This window comes from Myotis yumanensis, unplaced genomic scaffold (genome assembly GCF_028538775.1).
Source record: "Myotis yumanensis isolate MYYU_CA2020_CCGP unplaced genomic scaffold, mMyoYum1.0.hap1 SCAF_11, whole genome shotgun sequence".
In the NCBI taxonomy this organism is placed as follows: Eukaryota; Metazoa; Chordata; class Mammalia; order Chiroptera; family Vespertilionidae; genus Myotis; species Myotis yumanensis.
This window is the reverse complement of record NW_027223762.1, coordinates 35,715,699-35,730,176: the sequence shown is the minus strand read 5'-3', so window position 1 is coordinate 35,730,176 and position 14,478 is coordinate 35,715,699. Positions and strand designations below refer to the sequence as shown.

The 14,478-nt window shown below is 33.5% G+C and overlaps 1 protein-coding gene across 8 annotated transcripts in view; it reads right to left on the bottom strand.

Annotated features, from left to right (window-relative positions):
- Positions 1-14,478, bottom strand: part of EHBP1 (EH domain binding protein 1) — a 310,727-nt gene that overhangs the window by 178,773 nt on the left and 117,476 nt on the right. For 6 of the 8 annotated variants that reach the window (XM_070429315.1, XM_070429313.1, XM_070429318.1 and 3 more), the window contains 3 exons: positions 11,564-11,668; positions 10,786-10,908; positions 8,172-8,412 (listed from right to left, as the gene is read on the bottom strand). In XM_070429315.1, coding sequence (XP_070285416.1) covers positions 8,172-8,412; positions 10,786-10,908; positions 11,564-11,668 — 469 coding nt within the window. The remainder of the gene's footprint in view (positions 1-8,171; positions 8,413-10,785; positions 10,909-11,563; positions 11,669-14,478) is intronic. The other 2 variants (XM_070429317.1, XM_070429319.1) reach the window with 1 other exon arrangement.

Here is a 14,478-nt window from a genome sequence, read left to right as displayed (position 1 = left end):
CCTACTGAAGAACTTAGGGAAATCAAAGCGAGGAACAATGTTAAAATAACTAGGTGTTTTTAAAAAGCTGAACTTTTCCTCTGAAAACAGGTAAAAGGTTATCACAACCAGTCTGGAATGGAGGGCTTGCCAATAACATTTTTAACATTTAAAAGGTGCTTATACCATGGTAGGTACTGCTTTAAGTGTTGTACATGTATTAACCCAGTTAATCCTTACAACAATCTTATTTGTCCTACTAATTTTATCTATAGTCTAATATAGCTATTTTTCAAACTCTAAAAGTAGTTCAAAGAGAGGTAAATATAAAGAAATGGGATAAAAACAAAAATTTATTTTAAACTCCTAAACTTAGAAAAGAAAAATACTCTCCACTCCCCCAAACTTATTACTTAACAATTGATGTTTTAGAACTAAACAAATCCACTTCAATCTAACAGTTAATTCAGTTATGTGAATTATTTGGGTGACATTTTAAAAAATTATTCCCCGTTAAATCATAGCAGTTTGTAAGATGATAGCTACTACAATAATTATCATTATTAATTGGTTATGTAAAATTGGCTAGTTTTAAGAAAAACTCAGAAGTGTTAGAGGATAGATTTTTACATTACAAAAGAATTTGTGTTTAGAAAAAAATTCCTTAAAATAGGCAATTCTAACTGAATTTACAATACTCAGTTGCACGCAACTTTTATAAAATATCTAGTATATACACAAAGGTTTCTAAATATTGTCTTTTTTATTCATGTCTCTCTGCTTGCTTCTAACCACGTAGGTCTCCCTCTAACCACTTGAATATTTGTATTATTTGTAGAAAAGAAGCTCAGATAGACTGATTTCCAAAGTTGGCTCCTGAGGCTCATATTACTAGAAACAATCAAATAGACATTTTCTCAAAACAACTATAGCCATGCTTCTCAATCTGTTTTAACTATGCCATTTAGTGAAAAATAAAATCTGTATGACATGCTAGAGGAAACATAGGAAGCTGCTGGAAAATGGAGTTACGAGGGACTCCAGCTGCCCTGGAATATGCATGACCACTAGGAGAACTAAGGGAGTCAGTATCTCTATACACTTATGATCCACCTGAAGAGTGTGCTAGGCACCACCACTGGTTATGTACTAAATCAGAAAAAGGACAAGAAGCTGCTAAGGATTTTGAGTGAACCTCCTTGTAAATCAGAGATTCCTGAATAAAACTGAATTTCTTACTCTTGAAGAATGAATAGGATATGTTTACATTTATATGAAGTGTCCAGAATAGTCAAATCCATTTGGAAAGAAAGTAGATTTAGTGGTTTTCAGGAGATGGAGGAAGGGAGAAATTGGGACAAATTACTATTAGGTATGGAATTCCTTTTTTGTAGTGATGAAAATATTCTGGAATTACATAGTTGTGATGGTTTCATAACACAGTGAATAAACTAAAAATCACTGAAGTATATACTTTAAAATGTGGAATTTTATGTTATGTAACATATATCTCAATAAAAGTACCATAAAATGTGAGTAAGAATAATATATATATATGATTGTGAAACTGCTCCATTCTTTATAATAACAAGTTACATAATTGCTGATTAAAGTATTTAAAAATATTTAAACAATATTTTTAGTAAGAAAAAATTATTTAAGGAATTAGCATAATTTTCACATTCTGTTGATCATCTAGGATTTGAATAATCTATTTCAGAGCTTCCTGCATCACTCTAAATAAAAAGAATTACTTTTATCCTTGTACTGTATACTTGCATAATAGATTAGTTATATCATTAACTCATTATGAATTAAAAATGCATCAGTTATATTAAGTGGAAAATTAGACAGGATAGTTTTAAATGACATTACTCATTGTTTAGAAAATAATTCACCCAGAAAAAAATTATAGAAAGAAAAACTATAAGTTTATTAGAAATAGGATTAATAAACATCCTCAAAAAAATATGAAGCAAGGGTATAGCAAAAATTATAGTCTTTTCCTGTCACTTTGAAAATTTCTGTTTCTTTGGAAAAACAATCCAAATTTATTAAAATGAGTGTGTAGCATATCTGAATAAAATTCAATGACATTTTTTCTTGAAATACTGACACACTATATCAGAAATGATTCACGCTGGACACAAAAATCACTTCAAAAATGCTTAAAAAAATTATTGCTTTATCAATTTTCATTTTTGCCACATAAACTAGAATGGCTGAACTAACCCCCAAATATGAGGAAACTAAGTAATCCACATGGTTGCTAAGAGTAAAGGGCATGCACTAAAAGCACTGAAGGGTCTATACTTTCTCTTGGTGCTGATGGATATGCTAGGTTCTGAAGATTATTTACACATCAAAGGACTCAGCACTATTTATCTGTGATAGTTTTAGGTCAGATACAGAAAGAGTTTGGTAAGGCAAGATGAGTCAGACTTTTCACTTGATTTGAAAGGTCATACATAAGTTTATTATTGTAGTAAACAAATTTTGGGATATTTCTGCTACTGAAGTTATACCTACAAATTCTTGGGGGAAAAAGATGAGAAATACTGAAGAAGAAAGTAATATAGAGTCTTCCTATATTCTCACTTTAGCTGATGAGATCTTTACATATGAATCTTAAGAATCTGTGTGTATATTCCTACAAAAAAAGCAGGAAGGAGTGTTTATCGGCTCTCTCTGGTCACCTCAGATGATTGAGCAATTTAGAATGTTCTTTATTCATGGGAAATTTGTAAAGACTGTGACTTTCATGTGATAAAAGAATGGTCAAAAGGAAACACCCAGTCATTCTGATTTTAGTTTTTATTAAGACATTTTAAAAGTTTAAGCAAACATTAGATGTCTCTTTAATTTGTTAATAGAAGAGAGCAGGGTGTGTGTGTTGGGTAATATCCAGGCATCTTGGAACGACTGAATGCTTGTACTTAAAGTTTGCATTGACATTCAAATATTCTAGGTGTGTGGCTATTACTCAGCAGCTACACCACCCATGAGAAATTTTATTTTGATCATACATTAGCTATTTCAAAGAAAACAAATATAATAACTTTAGCAAGAGTTGAGCCAACTTTTTCAATCATTGTACAGTTATTAATTAGTATTGAAACCTCAACCTCATTTTGAAATTAGAGTTATGATATAATTCTACATATTTATAGGACATTAGAAGTTTTTATCAAAACCTAGCCATGCATATGGAAGCATAAAACATATGTGAGAGTCATTAGCCACCTGTTGTAAAATGGAAAAGGGTTGAGAAATGTAGTTCCAGAGCAATAGAAAACAACTACCTCATTCACCAAACAAGTCTTTTAAATATTTGAGTTTGGTTATTATAGCTACTTTAAATCATCTCTTTTCTAATTCAAACAGTACCTTTGCCCAATTACTGTTCATTTGATGTAGTTTCAGGACATTTTACTTCTACCACTATAAAACACAGAATATTACTTAAACTTTATTATTACTTAAACTTTACGGTCAATTACATTTTAAAGGGATTTTAAAACACAAGAAAAGTACTTTATATATATTATTCTATTTGACATTTCTGGTGTTCTTCATTCCTCTTAGATTCATCAATGTAGCTACACATATCCATAGTTTGTTTCTTCCTTACAAATAAATAGAAACGTAATATGCTCATGGATAGGAAGAATTAACATCATTAAAAAGTCCATCCTATATAAAGCAATCTACAGGTTCAGTGCAATCCTTATCAAAATAACAACAGCATTTTTCAGAGAACTAGAATAATCCCAAAAACTTATATGGAACTACAAGACTCTGAATAGCCACCACAATCTGGAGAAAAAAAGAACAAAGCTGGAGGGATCACACTACCTGATATCAAACTACACTACAAGGTCATAGTAATCAAAACAGCGTGGTACTGGCATAAAACAGACAGATAGATCAACGAAAAAGAATAGGAAGCCCAGAAATAAACCCATGCCTATATGGTCAATTAATCTATGACAAAGGAAGTAAGAATATACAATGGGGTAAAGACAGTCTGTTCAATAAATGGTGTTGGGAAAATATGACAGATACATGCAAAAAAATGAAACTAGACCACCTCTGATACAACATACAAGAATAAACTCAAAATTAATTTAAAGACTTAAATGTAAGACTTGAAACCATAAAACTCCTAGAAGAAAACATAGGCATTAAACCCCCTGACATTTCTCTTTGTAATATTTTTTCCTGATATATGTCTTCAGGCAAGGGGAAAAAAATAAATGGGACTACATCAAACTAAAAAGTTTTTGCCATCAACAAAGCACAGCAAAGGACACCATCAACAAAGGGCAACATACTAAATGATAAAAGACATTCACCAATGACACATCCAATAAGGGATAAATATCTAAAACATAAAGAACTCATATAACTCAACACCAAAAAAATAAGCATTCTAATTTAAAAATGGGCAGAGGACCTGAAAAGACACTTCTCCAAAGAAGACATACAGATGGCCAATAGACATATGAAAAGATGCTCAACATCATTAATCATCAGAGAAATGCAAATTGAAACCACAATGAGATATCACCTTACACCCATCAGAATGGTTATCATCAATAAATCAACATACACAAAGTGTTGGTGAGGATGTGGAGAAAAGAGAACTTTGTCCACGGTTGGTTGGAATGCAGATTGGTGCAGCCATTGTGGAAAACAGTATGATGTATTACAGAATTGTACACTTGAATCCTATGTAATTTTATTAACCACTAGAGGCCCAGCGCACGAAATCATGCAGGTAGGGTCCCTAGGCCCAGCCTCCATCTTCTGCCCATTCACCAGTCCCCAGGCCGAACACCACCTCTGCTGCAGGGCTGTCAAGCCGTTGGGATCACCAGCTCATCCCCGGCTGCTCGGGGGCTCAGGCCTGTGGGAGAGCAGGCGCCGGCGATTTCACTTCCATGTGCATGCATTGGGCCAGCCGCTGAAGGAATGTGCTGCCCGCTCGGAGCCGGTCACATGGGAGCTGCCGCTGCCACCGCTGCTGGGGCTTGAGGCACTGACGGAAGCTGCAGGGCGCGCCTGTGACCTACCCGGCCCGGCGTGAGGCCCCGAGCGGGCAGCATGTTCCATCAGCAGCTGGCCTGGCACACGCACATGGAGGTGAAGTCGCTGGCGCCTGCTTTACCACAGGCCTGGGCCCCCGAGCAGCCGGGGATGAGCTGGTTATCTCAACGGCCTGACAGCCAGCCCGGTCCTCTCGCCATTCACCCCGATTCCCCCGTTCACCATTGCTGATCCATCGCAGACAGGGGGCAGGGACCAAGAGGTCAGCTGCTCAGCCCACTCGCCAGTCCCCAGTCCCACCTCGCCCAGCTTGCGGGCAAGGGGGGGAGGGACTGAGAGGTGGTCAATGGCACCTCATGGTGACCGGTCATTTCGTCATCACGGACACTGGCTTTTTATATATATAGATTGTTACCCCCAATAAATTTAATTAAAAATAAAATAAAATGGTTCTATCATTTAGAACTCAAGAGTTCTTTGAGAGAGTTCCAGTGACTCCACATCCTTGACACTATTTGACAAAGTCAGTCTCTTAAATTTTAGCAATTCAAGTGGGTGTGTTGTGGTGTCTTCTTTGGTTTTAATTTGCATTTCCTTGATGACTAAGGTGTTGAGCATCTTTCTGTATGCACATTGGCCATTCTTATATTTTCTTTTGTGAAATTTCTGTTCAAATCTTTCCCCTATTTAAAAAAAAGTTTGTCTTATTATTGGGCTAAAAAAATTCTTTACATATTCTTGATAGAAGTCTTTTGTTTTACAAAGAATTTCTGGCAAACCATGACATGCCTTTTCATTTTAAAAATCTTTTTTAAAAAAAAAAAAGAGCATAAGTTTTTAATTTTGATGGTGTCTAAATTAACAATTTTCCTCTGATTTTTTTTGTGCTTTTTGAATCCTATTTAAAACATTTTACCTAACTCAAAGTCAATAAGATTTTTCTCCTATGCTTTCTTCTAGAAGTTCCAATGTTTTAGTTCTTAATTTTAGGTGTATAACCTATTTTTAGTTAAATTCTGTATATTGTATGCAATAAGGTTTGTAGTTATTTTGTGTGGGGGGAGAGTGGGAGCAAGATATGGAAATCTACTTGTTCTAGCAACATCTGTTGTAAAGATTATCATTTCTTAACCAGTTTCCCTTGCTAGCTTTGTCAAAAATCAATTGACAATATTTATGTATGGCCTTATTTCTAGATTTTCTTATTCTCTTCCTTTCACCTATATTTCTACTTTGAATACAATACCACAATGTCTTGGTTAATAAGTCTTAAAATCGGGTAGAATAAGTCCTCCAACTTTGTTCTTTTTCTAAATTGTTCTGACTATTCTAGGTCCCTTGCATTTCCATATATATTTTAGGATTAGCTTAATTATTATTTAAAAAAAGTATGTCAAAACTTTGATTGGGATAGCACTGAATGTATAGATCAATTTGAGTCCATGTCCAATAGCATTTCTGTCCATTTGATTTCTCCTCTTTTTTAAAAAAAATATATTTTATTGATTTCAGAGAGGAAGGGAAAGGGAGAGATAGAAACATCAATGATGGGAGAGAATCATTGGCTGCCTCCTGCACGCCCCCCACTGGGGATGGAGCCCACAATCTGGGCATGTGCCCTTGACCAGAATCGAACCTGGGACCCTTCAGTCCGCAGTCCGATGCTCTATCCACTCAGCTAAACCGGCTAGGGCTGATTTCTCTTCTTTAATTGCTCTCAGCAATGTTTTGTTGCTTTCAACATATGGTTATTGCACATCTTTCTTCAAATTTATCCCTGAGGGCTTTATTTTATGCTTTTCTATATGGTGTTTAAATTTTTTCTATTTCTGATATTTCATTGTTGCTATAGAAAAATATAATTAAATTTATATGTTGATCTTGTATCCTGTAACATTGCCAAATTTACTTTTTAGTTCTGGTAAACTTTTTGAAGATTCCTTATGATTTTCTACATAAACAATGATGTCCTCTATAAAGAAAAGTACATCTTCAAGTAACATGTTGACGAAGCTTAAAACAGGACTCTTCAATTTCCCACTCTCAGCCTTTATGCTAAATTATGATAACTGTGAATGTTTAAGATTGTCAATTTCTATAATGTTATAAAACACAGAATATAGCCCTAGCCAGTGTGGCTCAGTTGGTTAAGCATTGTCCCATGCACCAAAAGGTTGCCGGTTTGATTCCCAGTCAGGGCACATGCCCAGGTTGCAGACTCACTCTCCAGAGTTGATGTTTCTCTCCCTTCCCCACTCCCTCCTTCCTTCTTTCTCTCTAAAATAAGCAATAAAAAAAAAACCCACAGAATAAATTATTATTTAAACTTCAAAGCCAGTTATATTTTAAGGACATTTTTAAAAGATAAGTATTTTATATATAATACTATATTAACCATTTCTTGTGCTCTCCATCTCCTTGTGTAGGTCCAAATCTCTAAGTAGTGTCATTTTCCTCCTGCCTGAAGAGCTTCTTTTTAACATGGCTGCAAGTAGAAGTTTTGCTTGTTGCTTTTTAACAAACTCAGGGCCACGGTCTGTAGTCACACAAGTAATACACTGTATAACCTCAGAACACAATGAAAATTCACTTCTCTCTTTATCCCTACCTACATTTGCGTAAAATGGTATCCCTAATCACATTGACTATTTATACTGAGCTTGTGGTCAATCAACCTCACATTTGGGTAAGAATAGTAACACAATTGACAATTCCTAATTTATAAACGTTATGATCTCATTGATTGGCATTTGAATAAGCCTTCTGATCAAATCAATATCATAAATGATTAGTTGGTTTCCATAACATAATTGAAGCATAATGCATACAGTAATCAATTAAAAATACTCAAGTGCCATTTATAACAGTTCTTATGGGAAGACACTATAGAAATTCTAACCAGAGATTCCAAGAATATATTCCCTCATTTGTTAGTTTAGAGTATACAAGCATATGGAAGAGGGTGGGAGATTAATGGTCAAGATTATAAAATTTCAGATGGGGATGAGATAGATACTAATTTGTAAAGTGTATGTTAACATTGCACCAGATCTCATTTTACCCATCTAAAGGTATATTACAGAGGATCCCTATAGTTAATATAAAGCCTGACCTATGATGATAGCAAAATGAAATGTACTTACTCATCCAACTCCTCTTCTTCAGTTTTAGAACTATCAGCATAGAGGTACTTGCTCATGTCCACAGGTCTTATATTTTTTCTTTTTGTTGATTGGGGAGGAGAATCCTTTATAGTTTCAAAGGTTTCTGGTTCACCAAATGGGTTTAAATACTGTGGAGTTTGTATCTCTTTGAAGAGATTATAGCTGTTATTATAAAAAGATTCTTCTGGTTTTTTAGGTGATACTGTTTCAGTGGTTGGTTCTATAAAACAATAGCAACAGATGAATTAAGTCCAATTAATTCTATCTGACATTTTCTCACATTTTTTATGCTTTCAAAAATACTCAATATTGGATGGAATTGAAAGAGGCAAAGTACTAGCACATTTTAGAGGGGCGAGATTCAGAAGGTGTAATATCTAAGATCTTTGTCTACTTTTCCAGGAATGGTAAACCCCAAAATGTCATCTTTGGAATGCCTTTGAAGTCTCTAATAATATTATATAAATGACAATTTTGGAAATTTTAACTTTCTTAAAGGAATAATATTCTATTATTGCTTATTTTATTTCATAAACTAGCTTGCCATCTCAAACTGATACATAATAAGTTTCTGCTTTTAAAAAACCATAAAATGGATTAAATTTTGAAATGGTCTTTGGTTAGTTACACAAGCAAAAACCACTTAGGGAACTGAAGCACAGAATATCATGAATATAAGAAAACTGAAGCTGTAAAAGCAAATAATAATACACCATCTTAACAACTGTAACACATTTTTATCTTCCCCAAATGGTTTGTTTTTTTTTACCGCAGGAAGCAAGTTTTTAATCCATAAAATTAATTCCAGAAAGAGATGTATATTTAAAGAGAAATACTGGTTGTCATATTTTTTCTTAGCTCTATAAACATGAGTAAAGATTCTGAGTCGGGCTGGCTAACCTCTCCTATATAGAAATACGGTATCACATGATGTCTGCTATTGCTTTCTATTCCTCAGAAAATAGGCATACATATATTTAGAAAACTTACTTATTCTATTTTGAAATGGAAAGCTCAAATACTTATGTCTCAAAATATCTTGTTAATATTTTTAAAACTCGATATACTCAGATGTATATAATAATCAAGGAGAAGCTGTATAGTCAAAAGAAGACTCTTGATTAGGAATCTTAGCTCTAACTCCATCTCCATTTACCTAGAGTTCTTGTTCAAATCACTTAATTCCCCTGAGCCTCAGCTTCCTAATCTATGAAAGTACGCAGCTGAACTAGATCACCTCTAAGATTTATTGTAACTTTTAAGATTTAAAATATGTTCTTAATATAACTAGCTCACAAAATAAAATACAATCAATTTAAACTTATTAGTTTAGAATCTGATAAAAAGGGAGAAAGTAAAGGAAAAGAAAGAGAAGTGGATTATTAAATAATATTGCTCTAACGGAGTGAATCCTGAAGTTAAAACCTCATTTTCACCATGACTAGTGGCAGCAAAATTCTTTACAGCTCAGGAAGATTTCCTAAGAGCAGTCTAAAAGATGTAAACAGTGATTAGTCATTCTTACATTTACTTTGAGCAAACAGTTTAATTAAACAGAAGTCTCACTGCTTCAACAGCTCTTTTCTAGGCTTTAAGAGATCAAAACTACTTGATAAGAAAAATGACCCAGAAAAAATACCTGGGTTTATTACTTCCAATTATGTTGTATGTATGACAACAGTGGTTTCAGTCTTCTTTCTGCTCCTTTATTCACATGCACAACTTACTGTAACCACTGACTAATTCTCAGCCAGAGACATGGAGTGGGAGGTAGAGGTATTCCTCAAACTCTCTGCGAATGAGGGTGGAGGAGTTGTCTAGAGGGAGAAGCCACCCCACCACAGCATTATCAGTATGTGCCACAACTTGACCTTACTTGGTCAGGCTGCTAAACTAATGAAACTTTACCATATGCCAAATAGGTAAAATACTTGTTCATGCTCTAGAATTTTAAAAATCAGCACAAAATAAGAAAAACAGGCAATAGCTACTCCTATTTTCTACTCCTGTTTATAAGAAATTTGTCTTTTAAGGGAACTCTTGAGTATCTGCTTTAGGAAACCTTATAATTTTTCCAGTAAGAGACAGAACAATGTTATCTCTAACAACAGAGCTTTACTATTTGATCAAATTAACAGACATTTAAAAATAAGCCCCTTCCCCCCAGCAGGTGTGGCTCAGTGGATGAGCACTGACTCATGAACCAGGAGGCCAGGGCACATGTAAGGTTGGGGGCTCAGTCCCCAGTAGGGGGTGTGTAGGAAGCAGCCGATCAATGATTCATATTCTCTCTCTCTCTTTCTCTCTCTCTCTCTCTCTCTCTTCCTTTCCTCTCTCAGAAACCAATAAAAATATATTTTAAAAATTAGAAATAAATAAATAAATTCCCCAAGTACATGTCTATGTAAGACTTTCTTTTTTCTTTAAAAATTCAATTGAAGCTACCCAGAATTGCCGATCAACTGCAAGTGGTACTGAACAGAATAACATTATCATTAGGGACAAAAATTACTTTATGAGTCTTCCTGCCGTTACCATTCAAGAGAATTTGACTATATAAAGACTCTAAAAGTACAGAAAAAAAACTTTTTACCTTCTGAGTCAGGATCTTCAAATGGATTTAATCCTGTTACATCAGGATCACCAAATGGATTTAAATTCACAGTGGCCAAATCCTTTTCTGCTTCATCCAAAAAGTTAAGTTTGTTGATAAGCTCTGAAAATAAATATATGTGTTAGTTCACTATGGTTACAGTAAAGCATAATTTCGATCATTCATGAAATTTTTGAATTATAAAAATTCACACTAATAATACCTGTAAATAATAAGACATAGCATTTTACCAGTGGCAGAATGCCATTCAAGTATTTTGTAGTATACCAACATTTTCATATGAAATAAAAGATATACATATTAATTTGAAAATTGTATCAGATAATGAACTAGAGAAACTTTCATCTGAATTTAATTTTATCTAATGAAAAAGTACTGACACATTTTTAGTAAAACATCCTTCACTCCTAAATATAAATAATTCAAATGGGTTTAATCTAAGAAACTATTTTTTAAAAGTAAAAGTTACAATATATACAGTAGCTGAAGAAGTATGGCCATATTACATGACCAATTATTATCTTATAAGATGTTCTAAAATCACTACCTAATGAGAATCTTGATATAAGGCTATGCTAAAGATGGCAAGTTCTGTTATGTTGTTGCCTGTTGGTGTACTACAAATTACCAAAGAAAACATCCAAGGAAAAGCACGAAGACAAAACTGACAGCTAAGTATAGGCAGAAGTCAAGAGGTAGCAGGTCACAGTAAATAAAGGCAGTCAGAAGCAGAAAGAAAGGAAGAAAGCTCTTAGACCTTCAGAGGAACTGGCTGATTTAGCTGAAGGCATATTTGCTTGCTTTATGCAGTCATCTTGATCTTCATCTAAGCTGCTCAGAGCATTCAATTGGTTTACAATTTCTGTAAACAGAAGCCAGTCGAGACAAATGTAAGGTAAGGTCATTTAATTAAAGAGCTGTAGAAGCATGCTGTTACTCAAAAAGACAGAGAGGGGAGGTTTGGTTATCAAGAGAATACATTCAGAGAATGTTATTTTGATGAACTTTAACAGAAGCATTTAACTTAAAGTTATGTTGTACCATTAAAGATAGAAAACAGTTTATTGTCAAAACTTATATTAGTAATATAAGAACTATGTTAATAAACACAAAACAAAGATAATAACCCAAGAGAATGGCAATGGCTTTCAGCAACCACATTTTGCATTTGTAAAATAGTGTTTTAAATGCATATGTTAAAAACAGAATAAAAAGTATCCTCTGCTAACACACAAAAAAATATGTATATATATAATATTATTTATAATATTACAAATTTAAACTAAAGGTTTTTAGATTACATCTACATGAATAATGAACATAATAAGCACTTATTCATGTTCTAGAGTTTAAAAATCAGCACAAAATAAGAGAAAGGCAATAGCTACTATTTTCTACTCCTTTTTCTAAGGAATTTGTCTTTTAAGGGAACTCTTGAGAATTTGTTTTAGGGAACCTTATAATTTATTCAATAAGAGACAGAACAAAAAAGACAGGGATAGAAAAATCTTAAAATAAAAATTCATATTTTATGTGAATAAAATTTTTACATGAATTACACAGACAATTCTCTGTATATGAGATTATAACTCATTGGGTGAAAAAGTGCCCACTAGAGTATTCTAGTTAATTCTGCTGTTTCCAAAGTTAAAACCTGGGAATAATTTAGGTAATTAGGACAAACCAAACAGATCCAGATCATTCAAATGGGAAAGTAAGAAAATAATTAGAAATAGAAAAAAGTTGTAAATTCAGCATTAAAAATGTTATTAACATTGTAAATCTAACTGTACATTATAAATTTTATTTGACCCAAGCAACACAATACACAGTGTAATAAGGTTGCCTTCATCCCATTTGGTAGTTGTTCAACAAATATTTATTTACCACGCTGTGTCAAGTACTATGCTTGATACACAAGGATGAAAAAAAGCAGATATGTTATTGTCCTTGTGGAATTTACCTTCTGTAAAGATAGAAATTAATATTGAAACAGACAATAAATGACTACTAGATATTAGATGGTCAGAAATATGTGTTATTTTTTAGATCTCTGAGCTAAATACATATGAAAAGTTGACCAAGTTATTTCCCTGTTGGAATGAGAACATATATTTTGCATGAATAAAATTGCTTGAGATAGTAAAAGTAAACCATAGAAAATAAGGAGTAAACACAATACCAACTAAACTCTTCATTTGGATTTGAATAAGAGATGAATAGTCAGACTCTTCTTCCATTTTATTCTGCCAATAGTTTTATTTTTTATTTTTTAAAATATATTTTATTGATTTTTTACAGAGAGGAAGGGAGAGAGATAGAGAGTTAGAAACATCGATGAGAGAGAAACATCGACCAGCTGCCTCTTGCACACTCCCACTGGGGATGTGCCCGCAACCAAGGTACATGCCCTTGACTGGAATCGAACCCGGGACCCCTCAGTCCGCAGGCCGACGCTCTATCCACTGAGCCAAAACGGTTTGGCTCTGCCAATAGTTTTAATCTCCACTCTGACTCAAACCAGCCTAGCAAATTTCTCAGTAGGTAGAATCCATTCATGTTAGATCCCCTACCTCCAACTACTAGTCACTGTCCCTACCACATTTAGGTACAATGTGGGCATTTATTTAAATACTATTAAGGTGACTCTATTGCATTATAATTTTTAGGAAAATATAATAGAGTCAAAGATCAGTGTTAAGTGATTACTAGCACATAATTGATTTATTTTCACTCATTACTAGTTATGTATTTTAAAAATTTTGCAAATGGTTTGTCTTTAACATCGAAAATATGAAAAAATGTTAATAATAACATCTAATATTTATTAAGCAGTAGGAAGGACTTTACACATGTTATCAGAATTAATTCTCATAAATATCCTGAGGTATTCTTTGAATATCCACATTTTATCACATATGTTAGTATCATTTACATTATATCCCCAAATGTACAATTACTTAGTTAAAACATTTAAAAATAATGCCCAAAGATTTTCAGTTTATTACACATTTTTATTATTTTATATTCTTAGTTGTAATCTCAATGAAAGTAGAAATCAATAATTTATTTAAACATATTATATAATGAGCATTATAGGGAATACTGAAGAAACATTAGACTTGGTCCTTACATTCAGATCATTAACCATACCAGACCTGAGGCCCTGAACCTAACTGTCCCCTATACCTGGGGCTCCTGAGCATTAAAGAGAAAAAACCAACATGATATAGAAAAATGTTAGTTACATGCAAACAAGTGGTTAGAATAAGATGGAACTTGGAGACATTGTAGAAAATAGGTCTAGGCAAAGTACCGAAAATTAGGTACAGCAGTATAGCGGCAGATTTGGAAATTACCGAAAAATCGGTACAGCGGTCTGGTAGGGTTAATACTGTTCTATAGTTTTAGGTACAATGTGGGCATTTATTTAAATACTATTAAGATGACTCTATTACATGACTAAATTATTTACATTTTAATTTTGGGGGATGTTTAGAGTATTTCCTCATCATCATGCTTTCAGTAATATCTAAAAACAATGATAACCATTTCCTCATTAACTAATCCAAAGTAATTTCTTCTTTCCATTCACTTCACTAAGTTTTCCTTCCTATCCTAGTTTTACCTATTCATAACTTACTTAAATCCTAGAACTTCTGCTTCTAGAAC